At 35.5% G+C, this 16732-nt stretch overlaps 2 protein-coding genes across 5 annotated transcripts; one reads left to right on the top strand and one right to left on the bottom strand.

Moving 5' to 3' along the window:
- Positions 1-216: 216 nt before the first annotated feature.
- On the bottom strand, positions 217-2317 carry LOC107422686 (large ribosomal subunit protein eL30). 2 transcript variants are annotated; one of them, XM_025075526.3, is made up of 5 exons: positions 2147-2317; positions 1938-2040; positions 1667-1768; positions 544-612; positions 217-423 (listed from the first exon to the last, which is right to left on the bottom strand). In XM_025075526.3, the coding sequence occupies exons 1-5, from the start codon at positions 2165-2167 to the stop codon at positions 383-385; spliced, it is 336 nt and encodes a 111-aa protein (XP_024931294.1). In that variant the 5' UTR covers positions 2168-2317; the 3' UTR covers positions 217-382. The 2 variants fall into 2 exon arrangements, with proteins under 2 accessions (XP_024931294.1, XP_015887655.1); XM_016032169.4 differs by having other exon boundaries at positions 1938-2043; positions 2147-2313.
- Positions 2318-3745: 1428 nt separating this feature from the next.
- On the top strand, positions 3746-8734 carry LOC107420961 (aspartic proteinase-like protein 1). Of its 3 annotated transcripts, XM_048475055.2 has the most exons (11): positions 3746-3865; positions 3991-4392; positions 4625-4763; positions 5421-5662; positions 5741-5968; positions 6100-6241; positions 6322-6392; positions 6483-6582; positions 6917-6977; positions 7102-7173; positions 8268-8734. In XM_048475055.2, the coding sequence occupies exons 2-11, from the start codon at positions 4088-4090 to the stop codon at positions 8501-8503; spliced, it is 1596 nt and encodes a 531-aa protein (XP_048331012.1). In that variant the 5' UTR covers positions 3746-3865; positions 3991-4087; the 3' UTR covers positions 8504-8734. The 3 variants fall into 3 exon arrangements, with proteins under 3 accessions (XP_048331012.1, XP_048331013.1, XP_048331011.1); XM_048475056.2 differs by having other exon boundaries at positions 3776-4392; positions 6950-6977; XM_048475054.2 differs by having other exon boundaries at positions 3777-4392.
- The last annotated feature ends 7998 nt before the right edge of the window (positions 8735-16732 follow it).

Raw genomic sequence — 16732 nt, 5'->3', positions numbered from 1 at the left:
GAAACACACTTCTCACTCCATCCAGATCAAATTACCAAAACACCCACCCAAAAAAAAAATAAAAATTTCTAAATCGGATATTTTGGTAATTTGCTATTGGATGGAAAAGAAAGATGGAGTGCTGTTGACATCAATTGAGACGTGTACCATAAACATTTAACTAAGGAGATGCAACCATTCACTTTGACATAAACAGATATCAAAGACCAATAAAAATACTAGAAATACCAATAAACGATTTTCATTAAATAATGCAGAAAGTCACTTAAAACAGGCTCACACAATTAGTAATATCTAGCATCTGCAATCGCATTACAAAAAATTTTCTTCTTCAGAAGATCAATGGAAACAAATAGTAAAGGAAACAAAATATAAAGGTCGCTCAATGATCACCGGGCATGGACTTGATAATATCGGAATCACCTAAGCAAGATAATAATAGGTGTGAGAAGTCAGCCAAATTCATTTTATGTCTCGTTAAAGATCATATGAAAAACGATAAGTACCTCAATATATACACAAATTTAACTTTTGTTACTTTACCTGGATCGAGAATGCTCAGGCACGATACGCGGTAATACTTGCCGCATGCCGTCCCTAGGTCAACATTGTCTGGAGAGTAAAGCATTATAAAATATATGATATCAGTTATAATGGAACTTGCCAAATAAAAGAGAGTAAAGCTAGACAAGTAGACAAGAACAAATTTTGTGCTTAGCTTATGTCAGGATCTCTAACGGGCTAAATGTAGTAGGAGGAGCAAAGATTAAAGGGGGATATTTCAAAATTTTTATTCCCCTTCCCATTGTATGTTCCAAGAGCCAAAAAGGAAAACAAACCTCCAAGAACATGTAAACTATTATTCCAGGATAATAGTTTACATTCCAACATAGCAACAACATCACTCCAGGATTATGATTCTACCACATTAAACTATTATTCTATGCTAATTTCTTTTTCATTGATATCAAGTGAACTGGCTCCTTTAACAAAACATATGATGTGAGATGACAGCAAAGCGAGTGCAGACTGACATAGATTTCTAAAGACAACACCATTATCATAGAAGTTTAAAGTAGATAAAAGTATACAACTAATGAGTATAACTGGTAAAGGAAGGTCAAGTGAAAGTCCGTTAACAGAAAATTTAAAAATAGCCCAGAAGATTGAATTGCCAAAACAATCACAAATTCCAACAAACACAAGGTTTCTGATACAGCCCAGAGAAACTTACTAAACATAGGCTGCCATGACAAATTCCCACAACAGGTAATAGTCCCATCAAAGGATGTATTTTGTACATAAGGTATTTTTAGTTGATATCAAAAGAAAGCCTAACCCCAAGTGACAACCAAAAATACAATCCATGAACCATATTACAGTTTTATAACATATTCAGCCAGTAGAACCCCCACATATAAACAAAATTTAACATCACCTTACGAAGATAGGGCATCCAAATTGGATAAATTCAGGGGGCAAAAAAAAAAAAAAAAAGTTAGTCTCTTAGCCCTCCGATTTACTTGAGATGCATACAGGAATATTAACATCTAGCAATGTGGTCAAAAACCAAAAACTGTAAAAAAAAAAAAAAAAAAAAAAAAAAAAAAAAGGAGGATTAAGATACTGGCATCGGTTGATATAATTTGTTTAACTAAGAACTTACTTCCATTATAATGGTGAACTCCAATCTTCGCAAGCATTGCATAGTACTCTATTTCGGATTTGCGTAGTGGAGGGCAATTGTTCGAGATTATTATCAACTTCCCTGCATTTCCAATCATACGTTTTTATTCACCCATTTCTCAAAATCTAATAATCTATTAAAAAAAAAAAAAACAGAGTTGAACTCGAGCGTAGACAAAGTGATTGAATTCGAATATACAATTAGCAAAAGCGAAAAGAAACAGAGAAGTTTAAGAAAAAAAAAAAAAAACCTTTAGAGTTGCGAAGGGAGCTAAGAACGGTCTTGTAACCGAGAGTGTACTTGCCACTCTTCATCACCAGAGCGAGCCTGTTGTTCAAACTCTCATGGGTCTTCTTCTGCAATTACAAAAAAAATATATGCATTGAAAACACCGACCCAAAATGGTACAGAGTGCGTTTTGGCATAAGAAAACAGAAAGAAAGTGCGAAAGTTTCGTACCGTCTTCTTCGCCACCGCCATTATTGACGCTGAAATGGAGTCCGAACCCTTTTACTGCTTGCACCTCCCAAAGTCGTCTGCGCCGAAGAAGAAGAAGAGGAGGCGAGGTCCGCTACTACTACTAGTGGCTATGGAACCGCGGACAGAGTGGGCGATTTTTAGGGCTCATCAGTCATTACTGTTGCATGTGCAGCTCACGTGCTTTTAATGGTTTTCATTTTTCATATGCTTATTGTTATTAGGCTTCTTTGTTTTGGGCTGCCAAGTAAAGGGACCGGCCCGATTCATTATGGATCTGATGCCTGTCCAAACTTTTTGCAGCTGACACCAGTTCTAGTTCACATGGAATAGAGATTGCTCATGGAAATTATTTTCAATTTCCATGCTAATATCTCTTTTACATGTCACAAATCGCATCCTTATCACTATGGCATGTAAGTGAACAAAGCAACAAAGCAAAAGCAGCATTTCAGGTAAAAAAAAAAAAAAAAAAAAAAAAAAGCAGCAAACCTATATCGACTAAAGCCCATCTTAACCTAGGTTATTTATATATCCCTAAACTCACCGTTATATGATTCAATACATTTTTATATGAATAGTTTACAATAATTATTTATTATTGTTATTATTATTATTGTCATTATTGTTATAATTTTTAAATAATTATCTGAGTTCAAATATTTCTATCTCTAATATCATTATAACATATATATATATATATATATATAAAATGTTTGTTTAGTTGTATTTACAACTTTTCAAAAGACAAGGCCACAAAACTTTATCCCCTTTACCACCATACCTTATGATCTAGATCTAGTAGATAAAGTGTTGTTCTTTTTGCTCAACGTCTAAATTTGAATTACCTATAAAATGCTTGTTGTTGCTAAACATAGGCGCGATTTCAGAATTATGAAGTGTTTGTTTCTATATTAGGACTCATGGAATAAACCTATGTAGTTGATTCAACTATACACACAGAAAGTATTAGGTTTAATGTTGTAAAATGAATTTATAGAGCCGCCTCTTCCATTAATCCACCTTCCATTTTTCAGTTTGTTGTGATATTTGGAAAAGGAAATCACTCTTTTCAATTTCTCTTATTTTGTACAAGCCATTGCAGTATGAAAAAGACAACACGTTTTATCTAACATGGTGGAAAACCGAAAGGTGTAATTAATGGATGAGAAAAGTTTAGCAGAAAACTACAAAACTAGGTTGCAATTTTCTTCATCTGCTAACTAAAACATAGTGTAGAAGTCTACTCGTTTAGCAAAAAAGTGTAAAAGTCTACTCTAAAAAAAAGCCAAATATATGAGTTAAAAATATAAAAAGCAGTGGTTCGCATATTCTCGTCCCCCACATGGTTAGCCAGCGTTGCCTCTTTTCCACTTCCCTCCAAAAAGGCCGAGATTGTGAGAGAGAGAGAGAGAGAGAGAATAGACCCAAGGTCCACAATATAAATCATTAAAATCCAACCACAACATGCAAATCACCTTGCCACGTACTCGAAGCGGGACCCACCGGTCCTAATCACAATCATCATAGGCAACTTTTTGTTTAATCGGATTAATAATTTCGTGGCCTAAAACTTTGATTATCATCGCTAATTCCTATTCTCTCTCCTCCTACTGGCCTCGATCTCCAAATTCGATACAGCCTCTCTCTCTCTCTCTCTGATCTGCCACGTTCACGGGAAAAACATTATTGGAATCGGTGGTGCGCATTTCGCTCACCTGCGTACTTCAGCATACTGCATCCTTTTCTTTTGCACTTTTTTTTATTTTTTATTTTTTAAGTAAATCCTACTCGTGGTTCACGAAACATGTCACTCACACTCGCAGATTGAGCTGAAAAAAGCTTTAAAGCTTCTTCGTGTTCTTCGTCTGAAACCTGCATTTTTGAAAGCTAGGGCTTGAACTTGTACTTTATTTCTTCTTCATGGCGAATCGTGCACTTGCTTTGTTTTTCATAATGGCTTGTCTCCTAGTAAACGGCTCAGTTGCCCTCACATTCTCTACGAAGCTCATACACAGGTTCTCCGACGAAGCCAAGGCGTTGTTGGGGTCGAGTCGCGGTGGAAACTTTTCGGCGAAGCTGTGGCCGAAGAGGAACAGCTTGGAGTATTTCAGGCTGCTTCTGAGAGGTGACGTGAACCGGCAAAGGATAAAGCTCGGGTCCAAGTACGACCTTTTGTTTCCTTCTGAAGGAAGCGAGACCCTTTTCTTCGGGAACGATTTCGATTGGTGAGTTAAAATTTTGGCCAATGTTTGTGTGGTAAGTCGGAAAATGATGGAAAATTGAGAACAAACAATTTTGGTTAAATTCCTTGCTTTCCTTCTATTTTTGCCGTTTATTAATTTTGAAATTTAAGTTGTTAGCTTTTTATTTTTATTTTTTAAAAAATACTATTTATGTTGTTTAAGATTGAAGTTTGAAGTTTTGTCAGAAGATTAAGGGAATGGACCGTAATTTCAGGTTGCATTACACATGGATTGACATAGGGACACCAAATGTTTCATTCCTAGTTGCATTGGATGCTGGGAGTGATTTGCTTTGGGTCCCATGTGATTGCATACAATGTGCCCCCTTGTCTGCCAGTTACTACAATACCTTGGTATGTTTACCACCTCCAATCCAACCTTAGTTATTATTTTATTCTAAAATCTGTCATATGCTTTTTTCTTTTTCCACCTGACTTTCCAGCTCTACTTAGTTTAACATTGAATATTACGCTTTCTTGGCTCAGAAATTTGACACTAAACAATGTCTACTTTATAACTTTGCCTAGTGGATTGAATTTACACCCAAATATTACCAATTCATACAGTTTTTCTGTTGAAAATGCCCAACTTGTATTGAAATCCTATCGTTATCAAATTTTGAAACAAATCGAAACTTGGCTATGGAATGGATTCTTGACATAAAGTTGTATGGGAAAAGATGTCAAGATTATGCACAGAATTCTTGCATAAGTTGAAGTGTTTTTCTTTTTCTTTTAAATTTTTTTTCTTTGTTCATTTTTTCGTAATATCTTTACGCTACGTTCCCCCCTCCGCCACCCAAAATTTAAAATTATAAAAAAAAAAAAAAAAGGAAAACAAAAAGAAACAAAAAATGGAGCTCCATATCCTAGTCTATATGTGAATTAATGTAACCATGTTCGGCTTGTGCGGTAGTTGCTACATAAGCTAATAATTTTAGCAGTTTTAGCAGTTAATTCCAGTGATTGATTGGCAGGTGCTGCCTTGTATTTGGGGCACCAATGATGCAGGATAGAGATATGAGCGAGTATAGTCCATCGTTATCGAGCACCAGCAAGCAATTACCTTGCAGTCACCAGTTATGCAAATTGAGCACCAACTGTAAAGGTCCAAAGGATCCCTGCCATTATACTGCAGAGTACAACACAGAAAATACCTCAAGCTCTGGATTTCTAATTGAGGATAAATTACATTTGGCATCAAGCAGTGGACATGCAAAGCCGACTTACGTGCAGGCTTCAGTCATTTTAGGGTGTGTTTACGTTTCACTCATAACTGTTGTTTTGGGCAAATAATTTCTGTTATTTAATTAATATATTTATCAATGCAGCTGTGGTAGGAAGCAAAGCGGTGGATATTTGGAAGGAGCTGCTCCTGATGGTGTAATGGGATTGGGACCTGGGGAAATTTCTATTCCGAGCTTGCTTGCCAAAGCAGGACTGGTTCAGAATTCTTTCTCACTTTGTTTTGATGACAATGGTTCTGGGAGACTTCTCTTTGGTGACGAAGGTGTTGTCACCCATCAATATACCCCATTCTTGCCTATAGCGGGAAAATAGTATGCTATCCATTTATGTGTTTAACCACTCTTGGTTTGAATAGCTAACTTGTTTGAGCTGGTTTTAGTTCCACAAAGACACTTTTAGTTTTCTTAGCATGCCTTTCACAATTAGCTGTTAATTGTTTCAGTAATATTGCCTATTCTGTTGGGGTTGAGTCATATTGTGTGGGAAGTTCATGTCTCCAAGAAACTGGATTCCAAGCTTTAGTTGACAGTGGCTCCTCTTTTACATATGTTCCATCTAAAGCTTACAAAACAATCATCTTGGAGGTATTTCAATTCTTCAGTTTCTTTAAAATATAAGTTCTCTTGTAATGTGGCTGAAGAAGTAATTGTTTTTTTCATTACAGTTTGACAAACAAATGAATGCTACAAGGATTAGCCCTCAACAGTATCCGTGGACTTACTGCTACAATGTCAGGTAGTTAGCTAAGAAGAGTTTTGATAAAGTTTCTTTTTTTCATTTTTCCCTCATTTGTTGACTACATGTAACGGTTTTGTTGTGGAACAGCTCATTGGAGTTGCCTAACATTCCTACCATGAAACTCATATTCACTTCAAACCAAAGCTTTCTTATCCAAAATCCAGTTCTTTCTGACTCTGCGAATCAGGTAAGGGAATCTACTTATCAACTTCTCTTTTACCTAAACGTAAATTTAATCTCAGTAGTGGTTTGCAAGAACAGAGCAAACTCATGTAATGTGAACTCAAATTGCACAAAGAATTTATATTGGAATAGAAAACTGTTTTCACAGAGTGATAATTGAATGAGCCTAACACCTCTAACAATGCTACCTTTTTTTTTCTTTATTGTTATTCTTTTGTTTATCATTTGTATGGTTTTAAGTTTCTAAAGCCTAGAGGAGCCTTTAATCATTTGAAACTGTATCTACCTATGACTCATGCTTATAATCAAAATTTCAATTTCTGGACTTTGTGATTTAGGAATTCGTCATATTCTGTTTAACTTTACTGCAGACAGAGGATGAGTACGGTATTATTGGACGTGAGTTCGACTCTCTATCTTTTGTTTCTTGGCTAAAATATATTCCTCCTCCTCCTTTCTCTTCTCTCTATCTTTCTAACATGTCTGTGATATTGTGGTGACACAATTGTTGCAACTGTTGCAGAAAATTATATGATGGGTTACCGCATGGTTTTTGATAGGGAAAATTTAAGATTGGGTTGGTCCAAGTCTAACTGTAAGTATTTTCTCTGTTTCTGCTCATTAATTGCTTAAGCTAAAAATTTTGCTTACCATCTGCATCAAATCTCATTTTCACATGCATAGTTTGTAGGTTAGATTGGAATTACACTTTAGCTATGTTATAGCAGAAGCAAAAATCTTAATCCAAAACTTAAAGAGTCGGAATTCAAAGAATTGCCATTGATGATTCTTTAAAGGATTGTATGCATCATTTAGTCCACCAAGCAATCTACAAGTGTACACATTCATTATTTGATTAGTTTATATTTATTTACACTTATTCCTTCAAGGGTTACTTTTCCATTTCTAAGTTATGTTAATATGTAAACCAATCGAATAATGACACGTATATACTTGGTAGATAACTTAGGAGACTAGATGGTGCCTCTAATGTTACTCTTCTTTGAATTATCGAACTGCCTATTATGGGTCCAGGTTGACCTCAAAATGCTTGTGAAATAATAGAATAAAATCAGATAAATTGACAAGGTGGACACACTAGTGCTGAGTGCTGATTTGGGCATATAGCTTTTTCCCTTCTTTTGTATTTGAATTCTGTTAGAGGCCAGACTCTAGCTCTTTAATAGCCGAATTGGTTTTAGATCTACTAGTGAAATCAACTTGAAACATATCCATTTCATCATATAGTCGCTTAATTTTGTATTTTCTTGATGCTGCCTGCACATTCATTGGTTATTTCATGGTATGGGGTTGATACTGTTTAGATCACATTTGTTTTAACTATTTTTTTTTTCCCCTTTTTCTTTTCCTTTCTCTTAATCAAAATTTGAGTTTTAGAACATTTTTATCGTATGTGAACATCTGTAAAACGAATAGAAAATAAATGACTTAATAATAATATTACCTTTTTTATGATCTTATATTTCAAATGTTTGCTGTTGGTGTACCAAGAAGTATAAATATATTTTCAAACTAAGGTATTTCTCTTGTTCCATAATTATCAATTAAAAATAAAAAAATAAAAATAAAAATAAATTTTTTGGAATTTTTCTCTGATAAACTAGTAGGATAGGTTACAAACTCAAAGCCAGTCTTTGACTTACACATCTGTTAATGTTTGAACTACAGGTGATGATATAAGTAAAGGTAAAGGGCTGAATCCCGCACCTCCAAGTGATGGATCACCAGGTACATTGCCAGCCAGTGAGCAGCAGAGCACGGCAAACACACAAGCCGCTGAACCCACCGCCATGGCTGTCACAACCACCTCCACATCCTCTGTTGCTGTATTATCCTATCAGATCCCCTATCGGTTCTGTATCCTAACTTCATTCTTACTGCTAATGTATCCATTCTCTACTTGAAAACATGTTCTTTTACCATGTAAATTCCGTCTAGTCCTTTCAGGCTCTCCCAAATTCAAAAGGGGTTTTGGTACCTTGTCTCCCTGAGGCTTTGTACTAATTGTAGGCTAGCTTTGGGAATTAGCTCCTATTTGGTGGTATCAATTGTTTCTCGTTTATGTGTTTTTAAATGGTGTCAACGGATCGTATATTATATAGTATTATTGTATATCCTCTTAAGATTTTGATTTATCTATGTTTTTATCCATTGGTAAATTAAATTTGAGAAATTGCTACCTGATCCTACCAAATCTTAAAAAGATTTAAAGATCCGTTTTAGCGACAAGGACAGGTTCATTTTATTAAATAAACGCTGACAACTTTATATATCCGGAGATTGGGACATTAATACTAATTAAAATTTCAATTCCAATCCTGTTCGAAGCCTCTTGAGCATTAAATATTGTAGAATTAAATTATGATTTATACATTTGATGGAAGAGTAATGTGTTAAAAGGCAAGGTGGGACGTGTGGCTGTTTTCTACGCATTGATGGAGGGAATCAGGCAGTTGTCATATGGAGGATGATGATTAGTGTGGAATGGATAAGGTGATCTTATATTTTGAAATATTCTTTCTTCCTACTTTTATGTAAGATGTGTATAATCAGACCTAAGTGGTTAGCCTGCGATGGTGTCTTCACCTCTACTTGGTAAAAGTCTTCATTTCATCTCTCACATCAACGTGAAATTTATCAGTCAGAGAGGAAAACAAGTGTAATTGGTATGCAAAAATAAAGACCATTTTTGGGGGGCTTTAAAACATCATAATTAACAACTGTGCATTAGCGTGGTATCTCAGCCCTTTTTCGGTATCTGGTTTGAACAAAAAGCAGTAGTAGGTTCCAGTAGCATACTTTTTTCCTGTTTTTTTTTTTTTTGTTTCCTTTAAAATTATTGTGGGCAATTATTTTGCTTCTTTCAATAGCTTATAGGGGTATGATGTCTTGACTCGGAGACTCTCGACTTGGGTGCCTTCTTCCCCTGGGCCATAGAACTTTCCCATACAATTCAATAAAGTTTGGTTCTCTTCTGAAGTTTGACACGTGTACCACTGATCTGACACCTCATCAGACTTCTATCTTCATCATAGCCCTCCATGCACTCACCCAACATGACATCCCATCAAAAAATTTGACACTTAAATTTGAAGTATCAGACACCTGCAGTCAGAGAGATCTTCTAAGTTTGACATATGGTATTTGAATATGTTTTGAAATAATTGATCATTATAATACAAACGGTACCACCACACTGATGGAATGGGTTATTATTGAAGTATGGATCTTGTTTAGCAAGATTTCTGAAAAATTGGTTTTTAGTTTTCGAGGTTGAAAAGGAGCTTCCAACAGCTGTTTGGACAGCTTTAGAAATGTTTTAGGCTTTCTTTCAGAATAGTTTAGCTCATAAAACTTCTCATCTGAAAAAGTAGAAATTGTAAAGAAGCAAAATCAAAAAGTTATCCAAAATTGGCTATAATTAAATTGGATATCAAAAATTGGTACGAAGATTTGAACACAAGAAGCCTGAAGAGATATGTGTGAATGAAGTGTCAGGTTTTAGATGGGTTTGGAAATGGTGGGGTGGATAATAAATTAGATAGAAAAGGGAGGGTAACGTAACGTTGGGAGGGACACATTTGGTAAAAGCATAAGAGCATGTTGTCACGTCCCGTGCAAAAGGAGTAAAACCCTTGAGGTTTAACCGGAAAACTCCACACTCTCCATGAAGGATTAAGAGAAGTCCGGAATATTCTAGAAGATTCAAGAGAAACCTAGACTAATATAAATTGGAATCTCTCTAGAATACTCCATGTAAATATCTTGTACATAACCCTAGAATAATCTAGAACCCTAACTAGATAGGTGACATGTGTACATATCTAGAATCTTCTTACATGCCAAGCCCTCTATATAAAGGGGTTGGACTCTCATTTGTAACATATCCAAGAACATCCAAGAATCCAAGCATTCTAGTAATACAAGTATTCTCCACATTCTCTCAAACTCTCCTACTTCCTACTCTTTTACTCTTAGCTTCCGCATTTTCATAGCTTGTGAGCAAGGCTTACTTAGCAAGGGAGGTGCTAAGTGCCGCACGGGAGTGTTGGAAAAGTTAGGCCCGTGACAGTTGGTATCAGAGCCAATTGCTGCTCAAGTATATCGTTGGGGTAACGTGGAAGTAGGCAAGATGACTAGCTCGGAGGTTACCATCAATGTGGAGGGAGCTACTGAAGTGCGAGGTCGTGAAGAGCAACGCAACCCCAATGCGGGGAAGCAGAGGCACAAGTCCAAATCCAAGGATGTGATGACCGGCGTACAGTTGCGCTTGGAGGAGCATGCATCCCGAGTACAAGAACGGTTTGAGGCGCTGGAGAGTCGCCTAGATGGGCTAGAGTCGGAGGACATTGCCATCAATCAAGCCGTGAGGGGGTTACTCAATGGGCTAGACGATGCCTTGAGGAGGGAGCTCCGCGCGACTCGCGACCAATGCATGGGGGAGGTAGCAGACCTTCGTGCAATGTTGGAGAGAGAATTGGATGCTATCCGCACCCAAATGGAGGATATGCGGGGTGATTGAGCTCTTTGCAAGAGGGCGGTGGCGTCGGGGACAACCACCATCCGCGAAGGGCCACGAATTGATGTACCAAAGCCCAAGTCCTACTCTGGGGCAAGGAATGCGAGGGAGCTCGAGAATTTCCTTTGGGGCTTGGAGCAATACTTTGAAGCAATGGGCATTGCGGACGATGCTTCAAAGATAAGGACTGCCACTCTCTACCTTAGCGACACGGCAATGTTATGGTGGAGAAGGAGGCATAGCGACATCGAGCGAGGTACGTGCACTTTTCATACTTTTGATGACTTTAAAAAGGATCTCAAAAGGCAATTCTATCCGGAGAATGCCGAAGATGAGGCAAGGAGTCGCCTTCGACGACTCAAGCAAGTAGGCCATATCCGGGAATACATCAAGGAGTTCACCAACTTGGTGTTGGAGATCCCGGACCTATCGGATAAAGACTCCCTTGTCTACTTCATGGATGGACTACAACCTTGGGCCAAGACGGAGTTGAAGAGGCGTGGAGTACAAGATTTGGCTAGTGCCATTACGTATGCCGAAGGTTTTATCGACTACTCCAACCAAAGAGACTCTCCAAAGCCAAAGGAATGGAAGGACAACCATGGAAAAGGTGGGGGAGAACCTAGTAGGTCCAAAGAAGACGAAAGGGAAGAAAGTGTACATAAGCTAAAAGGCTCGAAGTGGAAGCCACCTAGGGAAGGTAAGGACGCTTCCAAACCTAAAAACTCTTGTTTCTTATGTGATGGACCGCATTGGGTTAGGGATTGTCCGAAGAGGAAGGCTTTGAATGCCATGACTACCCAATACGAGGAGAAGCAAGAGGAAGGAGGTAGTATAGGTTCCTTACAACTGTTGAATGCTATCAAGGCTGCTTCGAAGGAGACAAAGAAAGGTGGCCTAATGTTCATGGAGGCAAAACTCAATGGAGTGCCCACTAAGGCGTTGGTGGACACGGGTGCCTCACATAACTTCCTGTCGGTGGAAGAGGCACAAAGGTTGGGGATTAAGACAAGCAACGAAAGGGGCTTTGTAAAGGCGGTAAATTCCGATGCAAAGCCACTCCAAGGAGTTGCTCGGGGTGTAAAAACCACCATCGGCGATTGGGAAGGCCAATTGAACCTAACGGTTGTGTCCATGGATGACTACAAGGTTGTCCTTGGCATGGACTTCTTCAACCAAGTAAAGGCTTTCCCACTCCCATTTGCTAACAAGTTATGCATCATGGATGGGGGAACGACATGCATGGTGCCTACGGAACAAGCTAGCAAGCGGGAGGCCAATGTTTTGTCGGCATTGCAAGTTGAGAGGGAGGAGCAAATCAACTTGGTTGCTGCCCAAAAGCCTAATGAGGATGCCCCAAGCCATACCAAGACATCTCCTAAGGTACACGATGTGCCAAAGGAGTTGGATCAAGGGAGCTTGTGTGCATTGGCCTCAAGTTGTGGAGACAACAAGAGGAAGCATGTGGAGGCTAAGGGAGGGACCTTAGTCAAACCACTACCCCAACCACACAAGATGCATGAGGGGGTGATAGGACCCTATGAGAGATCACTTCCCATTATAGGGAAAGGGGGCAAGGGAGCCCCAAAGGAAGGTAAGTCAAGAAGGGCACCCATGGAGATAGCGACTTCACTCGACAAGAATGTGGAAGCCACACCTGCGGATCGAGTCGATCAACATAGAGGCATGCCCAACTACACCAAATACTTGGTGAAGGGGAAGGACCTGCCGGATGGTGAAGTAAGTGGGGAGCACGAAGATACACAACGGCAACTCAAAGATCACATTCGGCGGGTAAGGAAGAAGGCGCGACGAGGGCGTCGCGAGTTTAGGTGGGGGAGAGTGTCACGTCCCGTGCAAAAGGAGTAAAACCCTTGAGGTTTAACCGAAAGACTCCATACTCTCCATGAAGGATCAAGAGAAGCCCGGAATATTTTAGAAGATTCAAGAGAAACCTAGACTAATATAGATTGGAATCTCTCTAGAATACTACATGTAAATATCTTGTACATAACCCTAGAATAATCTAGAACCCTAACTAGATAGGTGACATGTGTACATATCTAGAATCTTCCTACATGCCAAGCCCTCTATATAAAGGGGTTGGACTCTCATTTGTAACATATCCAAGAACATCCAAGAATCCAAGCATTCTAGTAATACAAGTATTCTCCACATTCTCTCAAACTCTCCTACTTCCTACTCTTTTACTCTTAGCTTCCGCATTTTCATAGCTTGTGAGCAAGGCTTACTTAGCAAGGGAGGTGCTAAGTGCCGCACGGGAATGTTGGAAAAGTTAGGCCCGTGACAATGTGCCTTAAATATTGGCCATTAACTGGCCCAGAAGTAGTATTCATGAAAATATCACGTCGGGGTCCCGTTGATACTTGATAGTGGTTTGTGTAATGAGCGTTGGGAACTGTCTGGAAACCAACACAACGAAAGCTATTTCATTGATAATGCCCCTTCTATTTGTTTTTATATATAAAAATTTTTCAACTTCAATCTTTGAAACTATTCAAAAGATAAAAAAACAAAAAAAAAAAAAAAGGGGAAAAAACGAGAATATAATTTATATTTAATAAAGTATATTATTATTGCAAGTCTATACTATTGTTTGCATAGCGGTATAGCCTTTTAAATTTAACTTGATTATTTTTTATCAAGGATCATATGCTTAAAATCATATTTAGTAATTTTTACTGAGTTTATTTATTTTAATAGAATTTTCAAATTAATTTTATTTGAGACTGATTTATATATATATATATATATATATATAAGTCATATAGAATAATTTCATCGTAAAAAATACTGTTTTTTCATTCAATAATCCTATGTCCAATTCTTTCATCTCAATATAATATATGCACTGATTAATTAAATAGATATCTTTAAAATATATATATATATATATATATATATATATATATATATATAGAAAACCCATAAAAGGATTTATTTTAAAAAATTAATAATAATAATAATAATAATAATAATAATAATAATAATAATATAAAAAGTAATTATTTTATTCGCAATTAAATCATGATACTGGATTTTATGTTTTCAAAATTTGGATGACATGGAATTAACAATTATATTCGTGTATATATTTGTAATTTCCTCTTCAATTTTTGCTAAGACATCTAACAGGTACAAGTGAAGTATTCAAATTGTTTAGGATCAATAAATATATATATATATATATATATATATATATATATATATATAGGATAAGTACTTCATTTTTTATTTTTGAATTGCTTTAAAAGTTAAAATATAAAATTATTTTTGAAATTTAAATGAGTTTGAAAATATTAAATTATTTTTGGGGTTTAAGTAAGCTTAAAATGTTGATTTTGTCATCTTAAGATTTTAGTAATCATCCAACTCATTTATATCATCAAAATATTTTTAAATCTTAGTTATTCAACTAATTGACTTGCTATGGTAAATATCTAAATAGTTTTTCCATTAGGACATTCCGATGAAAAAATGACTATCGATATATATATATTGGATCTTATATATTTAAAACTAAACTTTTATCATGTCAACATGATATTTTATTATCAATATTTTCTTTTTCAACCTTTAGATCAATTTAAAGATTAATAATTAATAACTTTATTTGTGAAGGTATTAATAAGTTAATAAATCTATATTTGATTAATAATTTAATGTTCAATTTTAATTTTGGATGTGATTAAAAGGCTAATAATGAAATACCTATTGTTAAAACCATTAAGTTGATCAAGTGAGTGTAATTCCATTTATATAATTATATTTATATAAATATATATATATATATATATATATTAATTTTGTTATAATAGGTGTGCAGGCTCACCTTATAATTAGGGCTTTTTTTTTTTGTTTAAGACATGATATTTGTACTATAAAATAAGCATCAATCTCTACTATAATAAAATTATATATATATATATATAGGTATAGAAAAGCAACCTTTGTTAATGATATGCATAGACCCACACCATAATAATAATATGAGCGTTAGCAATTTTTTTTATGTCGAAGAATTAATGATGCCGATATTACGATAAGGACGTATATCGTAACAAAATTATATATATTAGAATTTGTATATATACATTTATATAATTATTCTTCTAGAGATTATTTTCTAAATTATATTGAAATGTATGGTGTTCTAGTGAATGCTGTAAATAATACTTCATCAAATAATTTAAATTTATGGTGTTCTAGTGAATGCTGTAAATAATACTTCATCAAATAATTTAAATTTAAAAATTTAGTTAAGCACATGAAACATAGTTTTATAGCACTTGCTACATACTGTGTCTCCCTATTATATTTGAAAAATAATTTCAGAAAATCAACATTATATGTATATGATACAAAATTACTGGGTATTAACGATGGATCTTTTACACCAAAAGAATTAGACACTGTGCACGCTATTTTATTATTATTATTATTGTTGTTGTTTTTTGTTATTATTATTATTATTATTATTATTATTTTGGTGCAAAGGTCGGTAGGGAGGGTTGCATAGGAGGCTTGAACGTCTTCCATGGTTACATTGACCCAAGGTTGGAATGGCCTTTGCATCAAGTTTAATCCAGATCTTCAACATAGAGAGGATTAATTAAATCTATTATATATTATACCTATCCTTATAAAGTCATATATCTAGCTAGTTAATTAATGTGATTTAATTAATAACCTGATAATATCTACTAAAAAATAATTGGCACACGTAAAATATCCACCATGTGCTACAAATATCCTTAAATTAGATTTTTAGGATTTTTGATATATATATATATATATATTATTTGGGATAATGATGAAAAATCAATACTAAATGAAGTCAAAAGTAACATTAAATAAATGGGCCAGTTTTTTTTTTATTAACCACTACTATAATTGGTAAAGATTAAAAATTCGATTGTCCCATCTTCCATATCTAACACCTCCATTATTTTGTATAAAAAAAGACCGGTGGTCAGTAAATTGTTACAGGATCATCTATTTCCTCATTTGTTGATTGAATTGTAAAGTAGATCAAGACGCCAAGAAATTATTTTATTTTCAATCGGTACATGAAGTAGGCCCTGCTAAATTAATCAACTTTTGTAAGGAAATGACCACAACTCACCCCACACACACACACACACACACACACACACACACACACACACACACATATATATATATATATATATAATATAAATGTATTTCATCAAGTCCTCGTTCTGTCCTATCCATGAAATCTTAGGGCACAACATTATATTTATACATTTCCATAATATATTATGATCTAATATTATTGAAGCGAGCGAGTGTTGTCGACCATACATTGTTTTTCTTTCTTTCTCTCTCATAATAAAAGAAAAGGAAACAAAAAAAAAAAACAAAAAAAACAAAAAAAACAAAAAAAAAAACTTCATTTTCACGGAGAAGGAAGGGGGAGATGAACAAAAACTTTTTATAAAATTATTAATCAGAGAAAAAGATTAAAGATGGTTCTTTAAAATATACTCAGTTTTCAGATTATTGCCATCTGGCCTAGTCTTGGGAATTATTTATTCTTTTTCTTTTTCCTTTTTTATCTTTTCCTTTTTTT

This window comes from Ziziphus jujuba, chromosome 5 (assembly GCF_031755915.1).
Source record: "Ziziphus jujuba cultivar Dongzao chromosome 5, ASM3175591v1".
Lineage (NCBI taxonomy): Eukaryota > Viridiplantae > Streptophyta > Magnoliopsida > Rosales > Rhamnaceae > Ziziphus > Ziziphus jujuba.
This window is presented reverse-complemented; position numbering and strand designations above follow the sequence as displayed.